The sequence below is a fragment of the Cygnus olor genome, chromosome Z, assembly GCF_009769625.2.
Source record: "Cygnus olor isolate bCygOlo1 chromosome Z, bCygOlo1.pri.v2, whole genome shotgun sequence".
Taxonomy (NCBI): Eukaryota; Metazoa; Chordata; class Aves; order Anseriformes; family Anatidae; genus Cygnus; species Cygnus olor.
Window position 1 is genome coordinate 3301168 of NC_049198.1, and position 22955 is coordinate 3324122.

The 22955-nt window shown below is 48.7% G+C and overlaps 1 protein-coding gene across 1 annotated transcript in view; it reads left to right on the top strand.

Annotated features, from left to right (window-relative positions):
• Positions 1-6047: 6047 nt before the first annotated feature.
• SKOR2 (SKI family transcriptional corepressor 2) overlaps positions 6048-22955 on the top strand; it is a 33908-nt gene continuing 17000 nt past the window's right edge. The window contains exons 1-6 of the mRNA XM_040540586.1: positions 6048-6129; positions 12646-14047; positions 14165-14483; positions 14532-14913; positions 15556-15616; positions 15942-16016. Of these exons, the coding sequence (XP_040396520.1) occupies positions 12679-14047; positions 14165-14483; positions 14532-14913; positions 15556-15616; positions 15942-16016 (2206 nt within the window). The 5' untranslated portion in view covers positions 6048-6129; positions 12646-12678. The remainder of the gene's footprint in view (positions 6130-12645; positions 14048-14164; positions 14484-14531; positions 14914-15555; positions 15617-15941; positions 16017-22955) is intronic.

The following is a 22955-nucleotide window of genomic DNA, read 5'->3' on the forward strand; positions in this document are numbered from 1 at the left end:
CAGCAAGTTGGATTGTAGGAGTAACAGCAGTAATACCAAAGGGTATAGTGATAACTGGACCTAGAACTGTTATGACTTTAAAGAAATCTTCATTCCTATGAATTCAGTAATTCCAAGTGCTCTCAGAGAGCATCTTTTGTGATATTGAATGTGAGTCAGTGGCTAGACTACTCTAAATGAACTCTGTGTCATCTGAATGGCAGGGCAGATAAGTGCTTGGGTTACGGTTAATAATGTACTGTTAAAATTACATATGTCAAGTTATTTCATATATAATCCAACCACATATTTCATCACCAATATGGTATTTGTGAACTGCCTGAAGTGGAGGGGCAGGATAGCATAAGACAAAAGTGTTTCGCTTTTAATGAAAATTTCAATTTGAGTTGGAGAAATTTTGTAACGGGTGTAGGTGCCATAAAATGTGCTGCAACCTGCTTTGAAAATCTCCTATGTCCATTACGGTGATTGACTCTCTGATGGGTAGATGATAGGTGCCTGAATTTGACAAAGAAATTGGTAGGAGTGTTTTCCCTTAAATGCTTCCAAATTTATGAAGGGAACAGATCAGAAGGTGGATTGATCTTACCGCCACAACCCTGAAATTGGATTGTTCCAAGAGGTAAGTGCATAGGATCCACTTGGCTGAGTTAACAGTAGAGACCGAGATAGATATTATTGACTGACTTCTAGTGTCACAGGGGCTTTTGGCTTGGGTTTTGACTAATAAGCAGCTGATTTTATGAAATGGTCTGTGCTCAGCACACCACAGGTGTGTATGTGACTGGGAAGTATCACACTGCTAGACGTGGGCAGTGTGGACATCTGAAATGATGTATGGCAACCCATGCTGAGGCTGGGACACTGCAAAGTCAGCTCAGCATACAGCCACGCTCCATGCCCCAGAAACTCTTGGGTGCCTGCTGGAGATAAGTGGTCTCCAAATCATCCTGAGGTCTACTGGCCTGCAGTGGATACTGAGCCTGATGATAATCTCTCCACTAAGGATGGATGGATGGATGGATGGATGGATGAATGGACGGACAGATGGACGGATGGGAGGAAGGAAGGAATGACACTCCCTGGGTTTCATGATGTAAACCTTCGTATTATGGTATACGCATTTTTAAACTGACTTATGATATTCCACAGAATGGCTATTAGAAATAAAATATTCAATTCATTTCTATGAGTATTGGACTAGGCTCTGTATTAATTAGTCCAGTAGCTCCCAGCTGGCTTTCACACACCCCTGGGACCACGCCACCATGAGAGAGAGTCAAAAGCTGTCCACAGCTTAGTAATATCCAACACCTCTTTCACAGCACCTTTACAGTGCATGCAATTAAAATCTGGATGGCAGGGAAGAAAAGCTGGCAGTGGTCCACTGCCCCAATGAGTTTGGAAACAAGTGAGTCAAATCATGGAGTTACTGCATCGTTTCTAAGCTCCTGGGAATCTTCCATTTTCTGTAGCTTTTCAACGATGCTTTTAGCTACAATTGATCTTTCTTTTATTTTCAACTGAACTATGAAGAAGAGAGCATGAAAGCAAAGGTATGAGAGATTTTTAACTCAGCTACCTTTCATAAAATCTCTCTGAGATGCTGGTAGATGAATGGTGCTCCATAAACACACTCACACACCCACCCTTTCCAGGTGCATAAATTGAGGCTTGATGAAGAGGTCATATTTTTCAAACTTAGGTATCTCAGCTGAGAAATACCAATTCAAAGTAGATTGATTTTCAGAAATACTCAGTCTGGACAGATGGGCAGCAAAACAGATTACTCACAGGGCACTCTTATTTGAGAGCTTATCTTTAAAATGTTGGTCTATAAATGGCTCTCTACGAGGTCACGCAGTAATTCATTGAACTGAAGACTTAAAATTGCAGGATACTGGGTGTCCTCTGGCATGTCCATACCCCTATACCTTACCCCACAAAGATGGTTATTTAAGGAGTTATTTCAGAGATTCTGCTATTTCAGACCAAAACAGAGAACTCCATGTTGAAAAAACAGCAGATTGCTCCACTGGAACCTCAGACACTGCCCAAAAGCCTTTCCATTTTCTTGGTCCATGGCTCCTGGCATGAGAGCCTGGGACTTCTAGTACAAATGCTTGGAGCAGACTGATCTGATCATCGCTAACCTGGGAATCTGACTTCAGAAACCGCAAAAGTCACTTGTGGTGTTGGTTAAGAAAAGCTGTGTAGAGATCTTTAACCCATGAGTCCCATCTTACTGATTTCAGAAGGAAAAATAACTCCCACTGTCTTTAAAATAAGTGTTTAAGATGACCCATTGCATGGTGCACTCGCTTGACATGCTGAGATAGAAATTACACTGTTTGAAAAGGCTTTAAAGGAGAGAAATAAAACATTCCTGAGTTATCTCCAGTCCCTTGCCCTAACTCACCAGGCGTCATTAAAAGGAGAGCAGCAGTATAGCAGTAATATTACAACACTGCTTGAAAATTGCACTTACAACTTTTACAAAACCAGTAACACTTCCTTACCCAGAAGAAGGCGCTTTGCTCTTTCAAAGAAAGCCTTTCCTTTATAAATTTGTCCTAGATTGCTGGGCCCTGACTGGCCGTGAATTTGGGATTTGTCATCCTATTTCAGCTTTGAACCTGCAGTGCTAACCTGCCTTGTGACCAGCTGATCCCGCTGCTCCTTCGGCTCCCAACCTCACTTCAGTGGGAGCCTCAGGTGCACAGAGGACAGCCTTTAGTGGATTAAACAGATAGAGCAAAGAAAAGACTCGTAGGGTATATGTATCCACAGCCTGCGTACATACCTGTGGGTGGACATACACGTGTACCTGTAGTTATACACACAGAGGTACAGGCTGAGAGGAAAAGGTAAAACATCAGACACATTTTGAGAAAAGGCTTCCTTTATAAAGTTTGGCTTCACGCAGCAGCACGATGTGTAGCCCCTTTATTTCTGCATCATTTCTGTGCCATGGTCAAAGAGTATTAGAGGATACGTTTTGTTCTAAATTACATCTGGGTAAATCCAGAGGAATTCCCATGAGCTGCATTTACCTTTAAGATTTTGCCTACATGGGGACACTCAGGAAAATAACCCAAATTAGCTGAAGGTGAGAATTTAAAAGTGGATTAATTAAACTCCGTGAAACCCCTGTGAAGGTTGTTTTTATTCAGAATTCAGGTGGTCTTCATTCAATTTAATTTAATTCACTTTAGAAATTAATTCAGATTAATTGTCCTAACAGTCTTTATGTACCTATTCTAGATTAACACTGGGGTAATAAAACGGATTGTAGCCCACTGACTTCAAGATGATTTTTAGATTTATAACAGGAGGCTCTGGAGAGAAACTCTCCCCTGTGTGTCCAGAAGCCAGTGTTTTGCTAGTCAAGACAAAGGAGTGGGGGATGCTTCTGGAAATAGCTATGTAATATTCTTTCAGATTTGGGGGCAGTATTTATATGATCTGGAAATACAAAGGAGGTAACAACAACAGGGCAACAGGTTAAATGCCACTGCTTGTGAGCCCTGAGTAGGGAGCCCACAGTCTTGTCTTCCCCTAGGACCTGATCCTGTGTTTGTTTTATTCTCTTGGGGGAAAAAAATAAATAAAATAAAATTAAAACTTTTGACATAAAGAGGAACAATATCCAAATCTCTTAATTCCAGACAATCCATTTTTGTAAGTCTGGAACCAAAAGAAAATCCAAACTCCAGGAGCGGGCCTGCTATTTGGGAAAAAAAAAAAATAATAAAAAAAAAAGTCTTAGATAACTGCTCAAAATCTGCTCCTCAAAGAAGGAGACTCTTATTAAGAGTTTCGTCTTGAGAGGTCTGCCTAAAGGCTTCTTCAGAAGGGATTTGGTTGTTTTCAGCTCAAGTCTGGCGTTTGAAGCCCCTCCCTTACTGCACCCGAATTTGGGTGTGGGGAGAGCAGAGGTAGCGTGTGCCCATCTGCAGCCCTGCCGAGCTGAGGGCTTAGCCAAACGCGGGGAGGGCAATGGAAAATCAGGCCTTCTGATTCTTCCTGAGAGCAGCCAAACACAGTCGTGGCCAAAAAAAAAATAACTTCTTGAAATTTCTGAAAGGTTTTTGGCAATTTTCTTTGGTGTTCTCTGAAGTACCTAGAGGTGTTTTGCTCTGAAGCCACGGCAAGCCAGGGGGGACCGGACCGAGTGGGCTCCAGTCTGCTGAATCCTTTTTGCATCTTCAGATTTAGGATGCCAAATAGCTGCCAAATAAATAATAAAAAAAAAAAAAACTTTCAATCGGTCCAAATAAATAATTGCAACCCCCAGCGTGATGAAGCTCTGATAAAAAGGTAACGACGCTCCTAATGTAAATGATAAAAATAGTAGTTTGGAGATTTGGGAAAAGGGGGGGCTTGTCCAGCCTGTACCCCCCTCAGAGCCACCCCCAGGCGTTGCATTTCGGAGCAAAATTGGTTCAAACCTCCGCGGAAACCCGAAATCACGGCACCTCCGCCCCCAGCCCGGGGATGGGGACAGGTCTGCGGAGACCACCCGGCACTCTGCGGGTCCTGAGCTCCTCGGGAGCTCCGGGACAAAATGCGGGGAAATTCGGCACCCACCCAAAACCGTTTCGGTTTTGAGCCAAAGCGCAGCGCAAAGGCGCGCGGCAGGGAGGGCTTTGGCATGGCGGGGGAGGCTCGAGGAAGGTCTTGGGGGGAGACCGTGGCACCTGGAGCCCCCCCAGCCACTTGCACTGCTTCAGCTCCGCGGGGAGCAGGGGCAGGATCCGGCCCTGCGGACCCTTGGCTTCGCGCACGCACCGATGTGAATTTGGTGCCCGGGTAAATTTGACCTGTTTCTTGGCCCAGATACGTTTCGAACACTTTTTCCGTTTAAAAAAAAATATATATATATGTATATATATATGTGTGTGTGTGTGTGTATAAATAAATAAAAGATAAAAAGAGAATGGAATAAAAAGAGAAAGGACGAAAGGTTTTTTAAAATAATAATAATGACACAGGATTTGTGGGCACCGAAGTGCCGCTGTCGTGAGTGCGATGCGGTGCGCAAAGCTTTCCCGGTGCGGGGTTTGGGGCCATCCCGGCCCGGGAGAGCAGTGCAGGGCCGGGGCCGGGGCATCTCTGGCTGTGCCCCCCACCCCATAAATTCGTCACCCTTCTCTCCGGAAAAGAGGATCAAGGAGGCACGGAAGCGTACAACCCCCCCAGGACTGCTCTCCTCCTCCCCAGCCCGGCTCCTTCAGGGTCTTCATCCTCGACGGGGGGGGGGGACACAGCGGCAGGACAACGGGTGACTCCCCTCTGGGGGCCGGGAGCCCCCCTTTTCTGGGGGGGACACTCTCCCGTCCCCCAATACCTTGGGGTATGCGCGCAGCCTAACAGCACAGGCTGCGGTGCTCCTCTCCTTGCAGCAAGCTAAAGGCTGTTCTCTTAATGAATTACTAATGAGTTAAAATTGGACAGCCGGCTTAATTAAAGCGTAGAGGCAATGTGTTTACCACATTGTAATTGAACTCATTAGGGCTCCGGCTTTGTGTTTTTAAGCAGCCGCCTTGTTCCGCACGTCGAGTGATCGGCGGGGAGTGCTTGCTGGGGACAGGGACTCCGCGGGAAAGGGAGGTCTGGGGACAGCCTTGTCCCCCCTACCTTTCTGTAGGGCCGTATTCGGGGGGGGGGGACGTCCTCCTGCTGTCCCACAAAGCGCCCCGGGTTGCGGAGGTGCTCGGCTTTCAGTGGGAGAAGCAGAGAAGGGGTGCAAGGACTTTTATTTTTTTTAGGGGAAGGGGGGGGGGGGGATCTGGGGAAGCAGAGCCCGCCCCCACACCAGGGTGCCTCTTGCCCCCCTCCAGCCCCACTTCATAAGGCGTGGGGCACCCCTCCATCCTCCGCAGCCGTCGGGGCGGACCTGCCCGGGGGTGGCAGCAGCGGCGGAGTGGGGGCGGCCGTTGGCCCCCCGGCGAGGGGAGGGGGCCGGGGAAGGGGGCGGCTTCCCCGTGCCGCTTGCAGGGCGCTGCCTGGCTGCTAGAAGGCGTCCGAGACCCGAGCCACCCGCGGCACAGCCACCGCGACAGAGGCAGGAGCCAAAGTTCCGCGGAGCGCGGCCCGGGGGGGCCCCCATGGAGGTCGGGCGGCCAGGTAAACCCCAGGGGATGGGGCTGAAGGGGGGAGCTGGGGAGGGATAGAGGTGGGGAACTCACCTCCTGGGGTTGAGAACGAAGAGATGTCGTCGCTTGTTGTCGCGATGGGTCGTGCGGCCCCGAGGTGGGGGAAGGATACTGCCTGGCACCGGGTGGTGGGGCAAGGGGCGGCCGGGGAGGACCTCTTGCCTTGTCCCCCGAAAATTTGGGCTGCAGTAGAGGGAAGGGGCAATGAATCGGGGCTACGCGTCTCCTCCTTCCCCTCTCTCGCATAGTTATATATATATATATATATATATATATATAATATTTATTATTTTTGGAATTTCCGTTCGAAATCGTGAAGTTCGGGCCGGATTTAGGGAACGGCCGGGGGGCGCAGGGCTGGGCGCACCTCAAAGCGGGGACCCCTCGGGGGGTTCGGCCTCCACCCCCCCCCCGCCGGGAAAGGTTTGGTGTGGGGGGAGATGGGTTCGGAAATCCCAAGAGGTGTGGTAGAAGACGGCAACTGCCTCTGCCAGTAGCTCCGGGGTTTAACATCGTGGGGAGGGAAGACGACGCATTTTTATTAGTATATTTACCGACTGCGCCCTGAGGGTTTTGGGGGCCGGAGAGCTGGAGCCAAAGTGGGGGGGAAAAAACAGATGCAGGTTGGGGCAGCCCGGGGGGAAGCCCTCTACCCCCAAGACCTTGCTCGACGGCTGCATGCTTGTTGCACAGCTCCTTCCCGTCAGCTGCCCTGGAGCAGGGGCTCATCGCGGTGTATGTGAGCCTTTGGAGACCACCCATATAAAGCTGGTTGTAGGGAAAGCGCGCTTGTAGCAGAACATCCTCCACGACGAGTCACTTTTTAATATAGTGATGGAATCGTGGCGAGGAAGGAGGGGGGAGAGGGGGATGCGGTGGTGGAAGGGGAAAGAAGTTGCATTTGGTTGGAGAGGCAGAAGGTGACGAGCCAGACCCCTAAGTGGGTAATGTGAACTGTCAAGGAGAGCAGGAGCGTAAAAGCCAAAAAATCCCAATCCCCACAGGTTGTTTATTCCTCATAAAATACAACTCTACATAGCAGGAAGTTACTGCAAACATTTATCAATAATGAATGAATCTCCTGTAATAAAATACTCACGTAATTAGCTACAGTCAAGTACGTACATTATGCCAAGCCTTTTGTAACTCTTTGTTGAAAATCCGACAAATCCTCTCAAACAGCCTCTTAAGAAGCGGGCTTAAAAAAAAAAAAAAAAAAAAAGCAAACAGTCACCCAGCATTTCTCCTTCTTTTATGCCGTTTCTGAAACCCAAACCGTAACTACTCCTGAAATATAACAGAGAACTCTTTGGTGAATTCAGAAGAGTCATTAACATTCAGCTTTAAGTGAATGTTAACAGTAAATAAAGAAATCTCTTGATTGTAATAGTTGCAACAAAGCAATAATAAACCAGTGGGTGGTCATCAGTAATGATAAATGTATCATTATTACTCTGTGTTGGGAAACGGGGTTTGGAAAGTACTTCAGACTTTTTAGTGGCAAGCTTGGTGGCAATTCGTTTCTTAGCCTGAAAAAAAAAAAGCCATATAATTTTATACACAATTTAGGTGAAAATAAATTTAAATCTGTATATTACATTTTTAATTTCAAGATAGTAATTAAAGCTGGTTCATTATATCTCCTCTGAAAGTCTCAGCGCTCATCTTAATTGCCTGTTTGTACAAGCTGCTTTCTAAGACACCCAAGGTTACTGGGTTCTGGAAGAGGCAAAACTGAATTATTTACTGACGCGATGAGTCTTCGCCCCATAACGTCAAGTTTCCCTAGGAAGTTTGGGATCGTCGGTCCCCAGCCCTGTAGCGGCCTCGGTTTTACTGTCGTGGAAGTTTGTTGCTCGTTTAAATACTTAAACCAAGCGCGTTGCTGATGGAAGACGTTCACAGCGCTTTAACTTATGCGTCGGAAAGCAAAATCAATAGCTGAGGTGTTTTTAGTTTGGGATTTTCCCTCCCCCGGGGGTTAATTCACCCACCTCTAAATGTGCAGCTGTTGCCCCCCTGCCACCACGTCCCCAGACAGGACAAAAATAAAGGCACTCGCGCTTTTAGGCGCTGGGGAGGAAGGGGATGAGATGCGTCGCAGCGGTCTTCTCCCGAGCTGCGAGTCGCTTCTCCTCCGAGGAAAGCAAGATCGCAAACCGCGATTTTGGTGCTGTTTCGGGTGGGTGGGTGCCGGGGGCCGGCGGAGCCCCTTTCCCCGACAGGGGTCCCCGTGCTTGCTGGCGGGGGTCTGCACGTACCTTCGGCGATGGCCAACTCGGTTTTCATCACTCGGAGTGTATTAAATTGTGAAGTTAACAGGGCTTCCTCAGACAAAAGATGATGCTGTTCGCTCTTCCTTCCCTTCAGCCGCCGCTCTGGCTTTCAGCTGCTGGAGGGGTATCAAACTCCCCCGAAATGCCCGAGCCCTAAACTCTCCTAGTGCCTTTAAAGTGCCGGGAGAAGATCGCTTGAGTCTTTTCCCCTTCCCGTTGTAATGACTGTAGCCGCATCTTTTCGAGGCGTCCTCTTGCCACTGGAAAAACTCCGCGTAGATCTCTGCCCTTTTGTTATGCCTAGCTGGGTTATTCAAGAGCAGAGACAAAAGCCCGAGGTGATGTGATATAAATGAGCTCCGGGGTTTTCCAGATGGGACCACCTCTATTCCAAATGCCCCTTTGCTTTCCACTTAATACGAAAAAACCGCGATTAAAAAAAAAAAAATACTTAGAAAATGGCCTCGCTGTAGACCAAGTGGCACAGTGAAATGTACCCCAGACTATTTTTAAAACCTCCTTTGCCGCCTAAATTTTGTTCGGAAAAACGGGTTTATAACGATACCTTGTGTGCCTGCTACTTTCATGGCTGTAAGTTTCAATGGGATGTGGAGGGGTGGGAGGAGGGAATGGGTTCGCGTTGGGGGTGGTTTTCTTTGTGTTTTTTTAAACGCAACGAGGTTCTGTCTTTCCTCGTGGCCTGTCTGCTACAACATTTAAGCGCCGTGGAAGTAAATAAAGGCTGTAAGGACGGGATGGGGTGGTTTAAACTTGTCTGCTTTTCTCTGCTGCTTGATTTTGCACGAAGCAATACGCAGCGAGATTTGCTGCTTTCGCCTCGCTTCTAGGCACTCCAGGGTAGGATCGCGATAGGGAAGTGAAGAGGGAGAAGGAGCCAGGGCTCGTGCTTATCCCTCCCAAGCTCCTGGGAGAAGTCCGTCCGCTTTCCCCTCTCCCCTCTAAGGAGGCGGCTCCAACTCAGCCATTGCAAACGGCAACAGAAATAAATAAATAAATAAACAAATAAATAAATAAATAAACGGGACTAATTGGGGGCGGCAGCAGGACGGGAGCCCGGCTCTGCAGTGTGCGGACACCCCCTTCCAAGCCGGGATGGCCGCCCCGCCCCTGGTAGGGTGCGGGCTGGGCTCCGTACGTCCCCGGTAGTGTCCATGGGGTCGGTGGCGGCTACGGCAGCCCGGCGTGATGCGCCCTCCTCGGGGCCACCTGCGGGATCCGCCCGCCCCCTGGGCAGCTCGACCTTTCTCCAACACCCTCACCCCACGCCCTTGTCGCGCTGCTCCACGAGGATTCCCAACAGGTTTACGTGGAGAAAAAGTAGAGAAAGGTGTATCTGCTCGCCCCGGTGCTGAAGCAGATCGGTCTGCTCCCACCTCGGAGAGTTCCGCCGAGCTGAGGCCCCTCGATGTGGCTGCGGGCAGCGGCAGTGTCACACGCACTGTCTGGCACTCTTCTGTCCACGGGGACTAAGTCCTGCTGGGGTGCATCTCTTCCTACAGCAGAAATTGAGGAAGCCCTCCAATTTCTGCTGTGCTTTGCAAAGAGGTCGATAGCGCTGAGCAGGTGAACGAAAAAGTTTACTTTTGCTTTTCGTTTAATGACCATAAAATAAAAGGCAAACGCTGGCTGACGACTCCCCAGGACAGAGCCTGTGTTTTCAGACTCTCTCAGTCTGCGAGGCTCGACTGAAAGGGGGACCTTCGTTGAAGGCGCGTTGCGCGACCCGCGCGTCCTTTTCGTCGCTTGCAACCGCTTGCAGCCCTCCTCCATCGCAGCGCTCAGAGCCCGAGGAGGCTGCACATCCCTGCTTCTCCGGGGAACCGTCGTGGCTGAGCCACCGTAGCAGGGCCCCGCTGCCACCCGGGGAGCGGGCAGTCCGGCGGCCGCTGCGGGGACGCACGCACCGAGCTCCGGCAAGGGCCGGCGGCTTCTCCCGATAACCCCCCCGTCCGTCCCGGTGCCGGCCAGGCACCGAGGGAGAGAAGACAAGGAAGGGAGATTTTCTCCGTGGCGTGGTAATAGATCATACAATGTATGACACGGGTTTAACCAATAAAACAATTTGAATCAATTAGCTGGCGGAGGAGAGTTTTGAAGTGTAAAATTCATGTCAGTCTGGCTAGGAAGCATTGATTAAAATGTCACCAGTGTGAGGCTTACAGCTATTGCTCACATGAAAGCAGCGGGCTCCGTGCAGAAGAGGCTCGAGAAAACGGGGGGGGGAGGGAAAGGGGGGGCTCCGTGTGACAGTCGCGGAACGGAGGCGAGCGGAGTTTAATAAGAAGTGACAGAAGTAATAAGGAGAGGTGTGATTTTGCCAAGTTAGCGCGGACCCGAGCGATCGGGGGGCTCTGCCGTTCCGCTGCCCGGCACAAAGAACGGAGAGAGCCGGAGATGCCCGCGGGTGTCCTGGGAGAGGTCGGCGCCGAGATTTTCGCCCGGCTCTGGGACGGCCGAGCGAAAAACAGAAAGAAAAAAGGGAAATCACACATCACTTTTTCGTGGGTAAATGCGCAGAAACGTTTGGCATTGCTCATGTGGATGGAGAGAAAGACGGAGACGGATTCATTTTTGTAAAAAGGAAAAAAAAAAAAAACAAAAAACAGAGGGGTATTGCAAAACACCCGATAGTCCATATTTCCCCCCGGTTTAGCCAGAATAGAGTTTTCCTTTCATTTATTTTTTTTTTCTCGGCGGTTTTTAGCCGGTTCCGCAGTTTTCCTCTCCCGAAAGGAAGGCAGTGGGCGGATTTGACCTCTTCGCTCCCTCCTGCCGCCGGGATGGGACCTTCGGCCGCCCCCTGCTCCCTGCCGAGATTCGGCAAGACCATGAAATATCTGCATGTTTCACCTGCTTGGGGAACTAAGAGAAAAAAAAAAAAAAAAAAAAAAAAAAAAAAAAAAAAGGAGGTAGACGTGGCAGCCTTGCTGCAGACTATTTGCAGGGATTTTTATTTCTTTTCCCCTCGTTGGGTACGTAATGAAATTAGAAAAATCCCATTTGCGCCGTGTTGCTCTTTGTGAGCTCCTCAGTGAGAATCTCGGACCGGGTCTGTCTTTTTTTTTGGCGAACCGCAGTTTGGGGAGGGGTGCGCAGCACTGCCACCCTCGCCCGGGTCGCACCAGCTGCATCCCGTTGTTGCTTGAAATCAACTTTTTTTTCCTTTTTTCCCTGTCTCTCTCTCCTCCCGCCCTGTAATTTCTGACGGTATTCAAAAATACAATTTGCGGAAAGACGCGGCTTTTCTACTCATTGAGCACATCCAATTCCTTGGAAGAGGACCATGGGGAGGAGGAAAAAAAGAGGGGGGAAGGGAAAAGCCCCCCCACACCTTAAAGGGAGACGGAGCACGGGTGAGGCCGGGGGGACGCTGAGCGGGGTCCCGGGGGACAGCGACGGGGGGGCGCTCCCCGACGGGGCGCCCCGACCCCTCCTGGGGCGGGGAGGGAGGGAAGAAAGGATGAAGGGAGGGCTGGGGGCCGGACCCCCTGCCGGGGGGGGATGAGTGCGACATGGCCCGCCCCCCTCCCCCCCCCCCCCGCTGACGTCACCGCACCCACGTTTTGGGGGGGAGGCAGAGAAGCGCGGAGCCTCCGCGCAGAGGCTTGGTCCTGGTGGCCGCGCGGCTGCGGGGATGTGCGGCTGGAGGGGGGCCCGGCGGCGGCGGCGGCGGCACGGCTAGAGAGCACCTGCGGAGGTAAAGGGAGCCGGGAGGGCAGGGAAATGAACTTTTTCTATCTCCCTTCCCCGGAGGGCCCCCCCCTCGGAGGATGCTGCCGGGCGGTTTTGTCGGGCAGCGCCGTTTTCTAGGATTGGGAGGTGGGTGCGGGCTGTGGGACGAGGGCTGGGAGCCCGTCCTTATGGGGAGACTATGGGATCTGCTTGGCGGGGGGGAGCGGTACGGGATGCGCGGGCCGGGAGAAGCGGGGTGGCCGTCGGAGAAACGCTGTGTGCGAGCGGGCCCGGCTTTCAGCACCCCGCTTTGTTGCGGAGCCCCTCTCGCTCCTTTGTCAGGGCGGGTTTAGGGTTTAGGGGCCGGAGCCGCCGTCGGGGAACGCGGCCAAGCGGGGAGCCGCACAGGGATGCTCAGCACCCGTCCGACGGGGCGGGCGGGCTCCTGCCCAATGGGAGCCCCGGTTGACGGCTCTGTCTCTCTCTCTCTCTCCCCCTTTCTCCCCGGGCGGCCACAGCTGGAGCAGAGCAGCCCCCCCGGCACTGAGGAGATGGCGACGAGCCCGCTGCCCGGCCCCACGGACATCCTGCTGCCGTCGCCGTCCAGCGCGTACCCGCCGGACCCCATGAGCCAGCCGCGGGCCGGCCACGCCGCCATGAAGCCCAACCAGGTGGGGCAGGTGATCCTCTACGGCATCCCCATCGTGTCCCTGGTGATCGACGGGCAGGAGCGGCTGTGCCTGGCGCAGATCTCCAACACGCTGCTCAAGAACTTCAGCTACAACGAGATCCACAACCGGCGGGTGGCCCTGGGCATCACCTGCGTGCAGTGCACGCCGGTGCAGCTGGAGATCCTGCGGCGGGCCGGGGCCATGCCCATCTCCTCCCGCCGCTGCGGCATGATCACCAAGCGGGAGGCCGAGCGGCTCTGCAAGTCCTTCCTGGGGGAGAACCGGCCGCCCAAACTGCCGGACAACTTCGCCTTCGACGTGTCGCACGAGTGCGCCTGGGGCTGCCGGGGCAGCTTCATCCCGGCCCGCTACAACAGCTCCCGCGCCAAGTGCATCAAGTGCAGCTACTGCAGCATGTACTTCTCCCCCAACAAGTTCATCTTCCACTCGCACCGCACCCCCGACGCCAAGTACACGCAGCCCGACGCCGCCAACTTCAACTCGTGGCGCCGCCACCTCAAGCTCACCGACAAGAGCCCCCAGGACGAGCTGGTCTTCGCCTGGGAGGACGTCAAGGCCATGTTCAACGGCGGCAGCCGCAAGCGGGCCCTGCCGCCCGCCCCCCCGGCGCCCCCCGCCGCCGCCGCCGCCGCCGCCCCCTGCCACCCGCTGGGCTCGGTGAAGGCGGCGGCGGCCGTGGTGGGCGGGGGGCTGCTGAGCCCCCACCTGCTGGCGGCACCGCCGGACCTGCACCAGAAGCGGCCCCGCTTCGAGGAGGACGACGAGCTGCAGGAGGCGGTGGCGGCGGCGGTGCACGGCGGCAAGAGCCCGCGGAGCTACCCGGTCATCCCGGTGCCCAGCAAGGGCTCCTTCGGCGGCGTGCTGCACAAGTTCCCCGCCTGCGGGGGGCTCTTCCCGCACCCCTACGGCTTCCCCGCCGCCGCCTTCGGGCTGTGCCACAAGAAGGAGGAGGGCGGCGGGGGCGGCGGGGCCGAGACCCTCGGCGGGGGGCACAAGGCCGGCGGGGGGGCGTCGGGCGGGGGGCTCTCGGGGCTCTTCTGGCCCGGCAGGAAGGACGCCGCCTTCTACCCGCCCTTCTGCATGTTCTGGCCGCCCCGCACGCCCGCTGGCCTGCCGGTGCCCACCTACCTGCAGCCGCCGCCGCAGCCCCCCGGCGCTTTGGGCTGCTCGCTGGGCGACGGCGCCGGGCTGCTCCGCCAGGCATTCCTGGACCTCTCGGAGCCCGGCGGCGAGCCGGGAGCCCCGGGGCTGGCCACGACCCCCGCCTCCGCCTCCGCCGCTCCCCCCCAAGCCCCCGCCGCCGCCGCGGTGCGGGACCCGCTCTTCGAGTCGCCCCCTGGCGGAGGCGGCGGCGCGGAGCCGGCCTCGCCCGCAGCCTCGGAAGGGGGCGGTGGGGCGGCGGGGGGCGGCCGGGTCCCCTCGCATCCCCCGCACCTGCTGGAAGCCGCGGGGGGCGGCCGCAAGTCGGGGGGTGGCGGCGGTGGCTACCACCACTCCAGCGCTTTCCGCCCGGTGGGAGGCAAGGAGGACTCGGAGAGCCTGGCCAAGCTGCACGGCGGCGGCCCGCACCGCTCTGCATCGCCGCTGCAGCTCCTGCTGCCACCCCCGCCGCCCCCGCCGCCCCCCGAGGATGGGGGCTGCGACCGGCACCCGCACCCCCCGCCGCCGCCCCCGCACCCCCCGCACCGCCTCCTGTCCCCCGGCGGCACCAGCTGCAGCTTCGCCAGCGAGGACAGCAGCGAGGAGGAGGACGAGGAGGATGAGGAGGATGAGCCCGAGGTGGACGTCGAGGGGCACAAGCCCCCCGAGGAGGAGGAGGACGAGGAGGAGGAGGAGGAGGATGGAGAGGAGGAGGAGGACGAGGCTGATCCCCTAGTGGCCTCCAGCCGCTTCTCGCCAGCCCGGGGCCCACTGGAGAAGGGCAGTCGGGATCGCCCCACTGCCACCATCCCCTTTGCCCGGCCGCCCATCGAGGAGAAGCCTGGCGAAGGCCAGGTGCCACCACAGCCTCTTCCCGGGCACCCCAAGGCCGGCAGTGGCAGCAGCAGCCCCGCACACCACCCATCGCTGGAGGAGCAGCCCTCCTACAAAGATGTAAATGGCCCCTTCAGGCTCCGTCCCAAGTGGGCTGTGTGGCACAGGGGGAGGCTGGACGGGTCCCCCTGCCATGTGCCAGACCGCTGTGGGGCCCGGTGCTGTGGCAAGGCCACCCTGCATCCCCACCCCAAAACCAACCCACCGTGGCCCTGCATTCTGCTCCCTGTCACAGAGCCGCTTTGAGGCAGCGAGCACCTCACAACATCCCCAGCATGCCGGTCCCAGCCCAGCCCTGGAGGCTTAAAAAGAGCAGATTTGTTAAATCGTTGCCTCAGTGTAGCGCAGGGCCATGAGGTACACGGCTGCTGGTATCTGGCACCACAAAGTTCTCCGTGGTCATCATGAAATGGCGCACCCCTTAATCCCAGGTTAATGCTCGAGATAAAATAACCCAGGCCCAATCTTAGCCCCTCACCCATCCCGCACGCACCTGGGAGGTTGCCCACAAGTTTCCAGGGGGACACGTATTCCTTCCCAAAAGGCAGCTGTGAAAGAGAACCTGGTGGGATCCCCCAAAACATTGTTCCCATGGGTGCTCTTTTTGTGCTCGCATCTTGGTAATCTGCCCAAGACTGCGTATCTGCTCCTAATTGTTTTCAGTATCGATTTTGTGCATTTCGCTCTTTTCTGTTTTTCTAGAATCAGAAGAGCAAGGAGAGTAATCAAGTCATCTTGCCCACAAAAGAGGATAACTTCTCAGGTGAGTACAGGCATAGGTCTGCCCGATCGCCGTAAGGTGTGGGAATTCACGGTTGCATGTTCTGTGTGGGTTTGTCCTCTGTCCCTCAATTTAAACAAAAAATAAATCACTTCCATGATTTCAATTAAAAAAACCCATTAAACATTCTAATAGTCTCTCTACGGTGGTAATTTAGCACTATATTCATTCACATCCAAAACGCATCTCCGGGCGTGCTGAATATACCAATATATATTCACTTTTTTCTGGATTCTGATACTCGTTCTGGTTTGCAGTTTCTTGCTGGCGAAAGCATTTTAAGCACTGTGTTTTGTTTGGATTTCAGATAAGAACAAGGAGCATAATTTTTTCATCACAGATTCAGAGCCTTCAGGAGGAGACTTCTGGAGAGATATAGCAGGTAGGTTCAGAAGATGGTAGAGGATAAAGAGACAGAGACTTAAATTCATAATCAAATGTCTGAATATTTAGTACAAGGGTAAAGATAAAAACAATTGCAAGCAGATATAACTGAGAAAAATGCAAATAGGTGGAAAGCAGTGACATTAATAGGAATAAGATTATTAATTGCTGGGCATATTTCAGCAGAAATTTCAGAAATGTATCAGGTTACACAATGAAACAGGCTGGAAAAGCATAAAATGACAATAATTGAAATGTTCTCTTTGAAACCTTCCATTAAAAAGGATCACAGCTTATTGCTTTTAATATCTGTCAGAAAGACATTAAAGGTGTTTTATGACATCTATGCCAACATTTATATTATCTCCATGATAATGATCTCTACACAAAATGTATAATACATTTACAAAAATTACATTATACAAATTAAATGAAACCACCTTTTACTGATTGCTAAATGTCTCCAAGGGGTTTGGGAAAGACGTGATTAGAAGTTTTGATACTAAGTTGTCTATTGCAGTGTCTTAAGGAGAGGGTTTTGTTTCTTGGGAAAAAGGAATCTAATTTTCCATTTATGTAATGCAAACTGCCTTGGCTTTGACTATTCACGGTTAATTGACTGTCAAACGAGGTTGTTATCCTCAGGCAATGTCTGCAAATTTGCCTGTCAAATGAGACAGAGAGAGCAAGCGGGGGGAGAGAGAGTTGTACAAGGAGTGGAAATGAAGAAATGGGATCTTATAGAAATCTTATATAATAGCAGAGAACAATTGAAAGATCACAAACATTTGTAAATCTGTCCCATTTTAAAGGGCATTTTTTAGGAATACGGGATAAAACCTACTCTATACCTACTCTAGGTATAGTACATCAGGAAGAAACCTATTGGTGTTTTAGATTTTGTCAATTCTGTGATTGAGTTTGATCAAGGTTGTGGACCAGTGGATAGTACCTAATTACCTTCTGTACTTTCAAACAATTACTGCTGATAGCACAACAGTGATACTAGTAGAACTAAACCTTAAGAACCTGAGAATTTTTAGGAATACAGTACATAGTGCATAGGAAGTGTCCTGCCCTGTAGCCAATTTATTTTGAAATTTTTTTTTTTTTTGTCTTTTCAAAAATGATTCTATCTGTGTTCATTTTAAAAAGTAAATTATGGCAATATTTTGCTTTTTTACGTAGACTTTATAGCGCCTCTCTCTATATAAAACCCAAATGTTTGTATTCATTGTTATTATGTGTCCGTGGCAGCTATATGTTTATCTACATGGTAAATTTAAATGTAAATTTCAGTTTTCAAAGTTATGACCTAGCCTGTGTGTTCTGAATCTGGGGAGAGTCTTAAAGATACTGAATAATCTGAGAGCAGCACCTGGGTGTTAGAAGGTCTCCGGACTGGATCTGAGATAAATTGACTGTAAAGAAATGTAAAATGTTTAGGGGCTCATTTCTGAAAATGCTTTCTGTGTGCTCTCTAAGCAAGAGCAGTCCCATTATCTTCAGCAAGACTCATATCGGTATCTTCATATAGGATTGGGCCTTCTTAATCTTGCCCAGAATTAGTGGGTTATATTCACAGCGCTTTTGTGCTTGATTGTCAAAACATTCTGCAGAATATTCTGGCTCTCCAATTTGTTTAATACAGTCAATACATTTATGAGTTATTTAACACTGCGCGTTCCTAATACGATTAAGAAAGATTAAATGATTCTGGAAAAATTCCTCTTGATGTGAGATCAACTTGTATTTCTTAAGTAGACTTAGCAAAAAGAGTCCTAAAACAAATGCCATATTTTCTGTGCCAGAGACAACATTTGCATATGTTTGCTTAGTATTCTCAATGTGCCAATGAACTTGGAAAGTCACACGAGGCAGAGCTATTTCCAAGGCTGAAACCGATAAGGGCTTGATGGTCCTGCAGCCGTTCGTGCTGCACAGCCAGTAAACTGTCGGTGAAAATCCCCCTTTTCTTTTCGGTCCGGCAGTCCTCCAAAAGAGCTCAAAATTATTCATATTCCCATGGCTGTTTTGAAAGATATCAGTGACCAACTTACGTAACTAGTTTTTTTTTTTGTTGTTTTTTTTTTTTTTTTGAAAGCTGCAGTTCGCTATCCCATCCCTCTTTCAGCACCTGCAGTTGAAGGGTAGAGAAGCTGTGCGTCTCAGGCACACAGTGGCATTGTAATGCTGTTTTGCAAATACTGCATATTTTTTAAAGAGAAGTTGAGTTCTGTAAGCTGTTTCCAAACCAATCTAAATTTGCATCTGTTTTAATAAGAAACGTGAGCTCTAAAAGTAAATGATGTTAACAGCTAGAAGCCAGCTTCTCAAATCTTGTTATGATTTCCCCGGTGTTGTTTCTTTTGATTTCTAAAAAAAATGGCTTGGCAAGCAGTCCAGGGAAACTTCAGACAAGGAACAGTGAGCCAGATTCTTCTTTCATTTATTCATAAATATATATCCAGAATAACTCTGAAAATATAAGTGCAATTACTATAGATTTACGGTAGTTCATAGAGGATTGGAAACAGCGCAGCACGTCAGGTATGGCAAGCTGGACAGTTGTATAGTCTTTATGGGGATAAGTGAGTGGCAAAGCACTGGATTCAGAAGTTAAATGACATAAAATTTATTATGGAAGAGGTTTGCCAAAAAGCAAAGGTAAAAGTTGAAGTGGGGGTGAAATTTAAATTTGAGACCCAATACTGCAAATTAATAGATAAGGTTGCATGTGAATACGTGAATGCACACAGCAGACAAAACTGCAGACAGGCAGTAGGATTGGGTCCTTACTTAATATTCCTGTCTCTTTTCTCTTCTGTTGTTACTAAGGAGTTTTGGAGTTCTCTTTGAATTATTAAAAAGGGGAGAATATTGTTGAATTTCTTTATTTTTGCAAGTTTCAGAATATTCAGTGTTGTTTTCGTGTGTGGGTTTTTTTAAGACCTGTCTTCCAGATGCTGGTGAGAATCTCACCTTCCATTTAAAACAAACCAAAAATTAGAAATGTTCTAGCCCTATGCTATTCTGTGCTTCTAGAATAAAGTTATGAAATACTTCCCAGATGTATGTCTGCGGCTCAGACCAAAAACCAATTGATTTGTTGTCTAAAACATTGGACTTTTTGTCAGTCACAGTTTTTGAATGTTTAGTGTGAAATCCCCAAACTGTTTTTTCCTCTATCTGTTAGAGATATTTTGCAGATGTTTTAAAATCTGATGTCCACATTTTGAACTTTAAATGGAGGTTATAAACTGGGCTTTATATCTGCAAAAATAGAACTAGTTTGTTTTAAAGTTAAACCACTTTCAAGGCAAATTAACATTTGAATCTCCAGATTTTGCAAGGCGTGTGGATCAGCCCCAGTACAGAAAAGCACTTAAAATATGCTTATTATGTTTCCTAAAATAGGCATATTTTCCAAAGGTCTGATTAGCCTATTGATTATTCATCCCCCAAATGTGGCATGAATATTCAAGATGCATGAATATTTTCAGTAAGGGTGTGTTTTGGTAGGATTTCTTCAGGACAAACGCAAGAACTGTGCGTGTCCTAAAGCAAGTAATTAATTGTAAATACAGATGGAGCCTTTGGAGCTCTCGAAGTCTGCCAGTTCACATCTGCCTTTATTTTTTAAATGAATATATATTTGTACCCAGAAGATACCAATATCGTCAGCACCGCAGTCTTTGTGCCTGCGCACAGCACTCGCTCCAGCAAAAACAAACAAACAAACTTTTAAGTTATGGTGGTCCTGGTAGACCGTCAATGCTGCAGGCTGTCTCACCGTGAAGTTCACCTCATAGGGATGAGCTGCAGGCTGTGCGTGCTCTGCGGTACATAGTGCCATCCAGGAATAACAAGGCTGATGCCCAGCTACAGACAGAGCACTATTTTTTTTTTTTTTTTTTAATTCAAATCTTAACTATTCCAGTGAGTGCAGAGCTAATGAAATGGTGGCATCCAAGAGCTGAGGTTGTGGCGATGTACAAAAAGGGACCTCCTGTTTTCAGAGCGTTGATAAAGTAATTCAAGTCATGCCTACCCACAGACACCACTGCTCCTTTCCTCCGTGGGTGGATGTTCATGTTCAAGAATAAGAATGCCGTTCATGTAACCCCAAAATATAACCCACTTTTATTCCAGATTAAAAATGCCTACGCTAATTGGAAAGAACCCGAGCTAATTGGCAAGAACAGAGGTACCGAAAGCTTTAGGGAAGGCATTGCAGAGTGCCCATGGATACTTTGTCCCCTCCGGCCCCTAGCTAGCAGTCAGTTGAGGTACAGGTCAATTTTTCTGACTAAGCCGAAGCTGAACCTCTCAGAAACAAACCCTAGATGTCCACAGAGGGGGGTTGAGCAGCTTTCAGTGCTTCTGTTTTACCTGCTGCTGAGCAGGCCCAAGTTTGTGTGTAGCAGACAAGGCCCAAGAGAGTTATGGTGGAGCTATTATGAGGGGAAGCGATTTTTTCTTAGACTGATTAAAATTCTTTGGGCTTTCTGTTTGTTTGTTTTTAAACACCTATTTAGCTTTTAATTAACATTTAAGAGAAAGGAAGCTGGTTAAATATTCAATACCTCCTCCCTTTCAATTAAGGTATAACAGTACACAACACATGATGAGGCCTCTGGGAAGTATGGAAAAACTGAGAAGAGCAGTTTCCTGATTATCATTTTGAGGGGGACTGGAAAGGTGAAGCTCATCTGATTATTATCATTATTACCATTAACAATAATAATGTCAAGGCCTTGTTTGAACATCAGAAAGCAGTTTAAAAATACAGTTGATTCTTTAAAACTGATGTGCTGGGTTTTGCCTTTAAATACCTTCACTTTTCCTGTCCTGTTCTTTACTTATTTGGGAGGCAAGGGTTGTAGATTTTCTAATAAGCCTTTTCAGGAGCTTAGTAGGGAGGCTATAGATGCTGGAGAAGTTTTTCATCATACTACACACCCCTATTTTTATTTTAATGTTAAAAGTTCTTTAAGTCCCAGAGGGTCGCAGCCTCAAAGCATACGGCCCTGAAAGCTCAACCAAGCATCTGGGAAAGAGCCGTCTCTGTGGCTGCCATGCTCTGTGCTAGGATCTCGTCTCTTCCCCTTTCTCTTCTCACTCTTGAAGAATACTGATACCTTCTGTCTGTGAGTCTGTTCTCCCTCAAAATTGCACATAAAACATTCAGAAAAGAATGGCTAAGATAAAATTGTTTGGAGAAAATACACTAATATTTATAATTTAATAAATACCCTCCCTAAACTTCTTCCTTTTTGATTGTGCGCCCTCATTCTATATTTATCTGACAAAATACTTCTTTTATTATCAGTCCTATTTAAAACTGGATTGTGTTAACTAAAATAAAAAGGCCGTTTTGCATTATGGGAACGCTTCAAACCGCTGTCCCAAAAGTGATAAATTTTTCTTTTTTTCAAGCTTGTTTTTTCTTTTAATATGGTGAGACAGCTTACTCGTAGAAAATACTTTGTTTATATGTTTATACCAAATATAATACAAAAATGGTATTTTTATAATTGTGTTATGTAAACAGATTTTTAAATGGACTTGCTGGCACCGGGTATCAGTTGTGTAAATATGTATGCCTCAATTACTTTTTTTTTTTTTTTAAATAAGGACATAAAAAGAGAGAGCAGATGTTGAAATGCATAGCTATTGGATATATTTCATATATTATGACTTCAAGGTTTACTGGATATAAGAATACATCGATTTTTAAAAACGGAAATAAATGTTTTGTGAAAAGATTTCTGACTGCATATGAAACAAGACCTTCCAATTCAACTTTCAAATTTGCATACTGTCACAACCTACTATCCAATGCATTGTGACAATATGAGTTTTTTAAGTAGCTGCTATCTTACCTGTTGTACAGTGACTTCTTCAGTGCTATAGCTTTTTATTTTTCCCCCAAGCCAAGAAATTCTCTCCATGACTCTTTCTTCCAAATATGTAAATATATGAGTAGCTTTACATGTGTGTCTTTCTTGTGGTTATTCAACAGTACTTAATGATGTGTATTTACTGTCTGGACAAAAGCGAGAATTAGTCCAATTAGTTTGGTAATTGACTACTTACCAAATATTTTCTTAATTATTGACAGTCCTTTTATATTTCAACTGTAAGTAATAGAAAATCTCCCAGTTATTTCATTGAGAGTGGTATTTTGTCTTTTAAAAATGTGTTTTCCAGGCTTTTTTTTCAAAACCCTGTTCATAGAAATTAGAGGAAAAATTCACACTTCCAGAGAATAATTAAAATAAAACCTTCTGTCAGAAGGTTTGTATTTAAGTCAAACTGTCATCCAGGTGAATATAATACCTTGTTAAATTTTTTTTTTCTTGGTGGTGGTTTGTTTGTTTTCTTGGTTTTTATTTGTAAAGGAAAAGGCTGAAAGAAGCAATATATATATATATATGTACAGAAATAGTGGAACTCTGTTATTTAGAAATTTTTTTACTACTGTATCACTAAGAGTGATGTAAGCAACCAAAGACAGAAGTCTCTGACTTTGTTGACCTCATAGGTGTATCCTTTAGATGCAAATCCAGCTGGCGTCAATTTTTTCTCAGCTGGTTGTTAATTATTTACAGTTATAATAAGTCCTTGGCATAGAGCTGTAGAATATTATAAAATTAAAGAGACAACAAAGACAAAAAGGCTCATGCAAAAAGGATTTTTTGTGTGGATTTTGGAACAGGATCCTACCCAGCTAGAAAGCATGGATTTCCTGTTGTGAAGAGAGGAGATGAGACTGTAGGCAAAGCTCTGCCCATTTCTCATCTCACTTCTAGTCATTCTTTGAGCATCTTCACGAGGGGTTGGAGTGAAAGCGTGGATCAGTTTGGCAGAATACGTGGAAGAGGAGCTCTCCTTGGTATCATGGAGACCTCAAGTCTCGTCTGCAGGAAGCAGT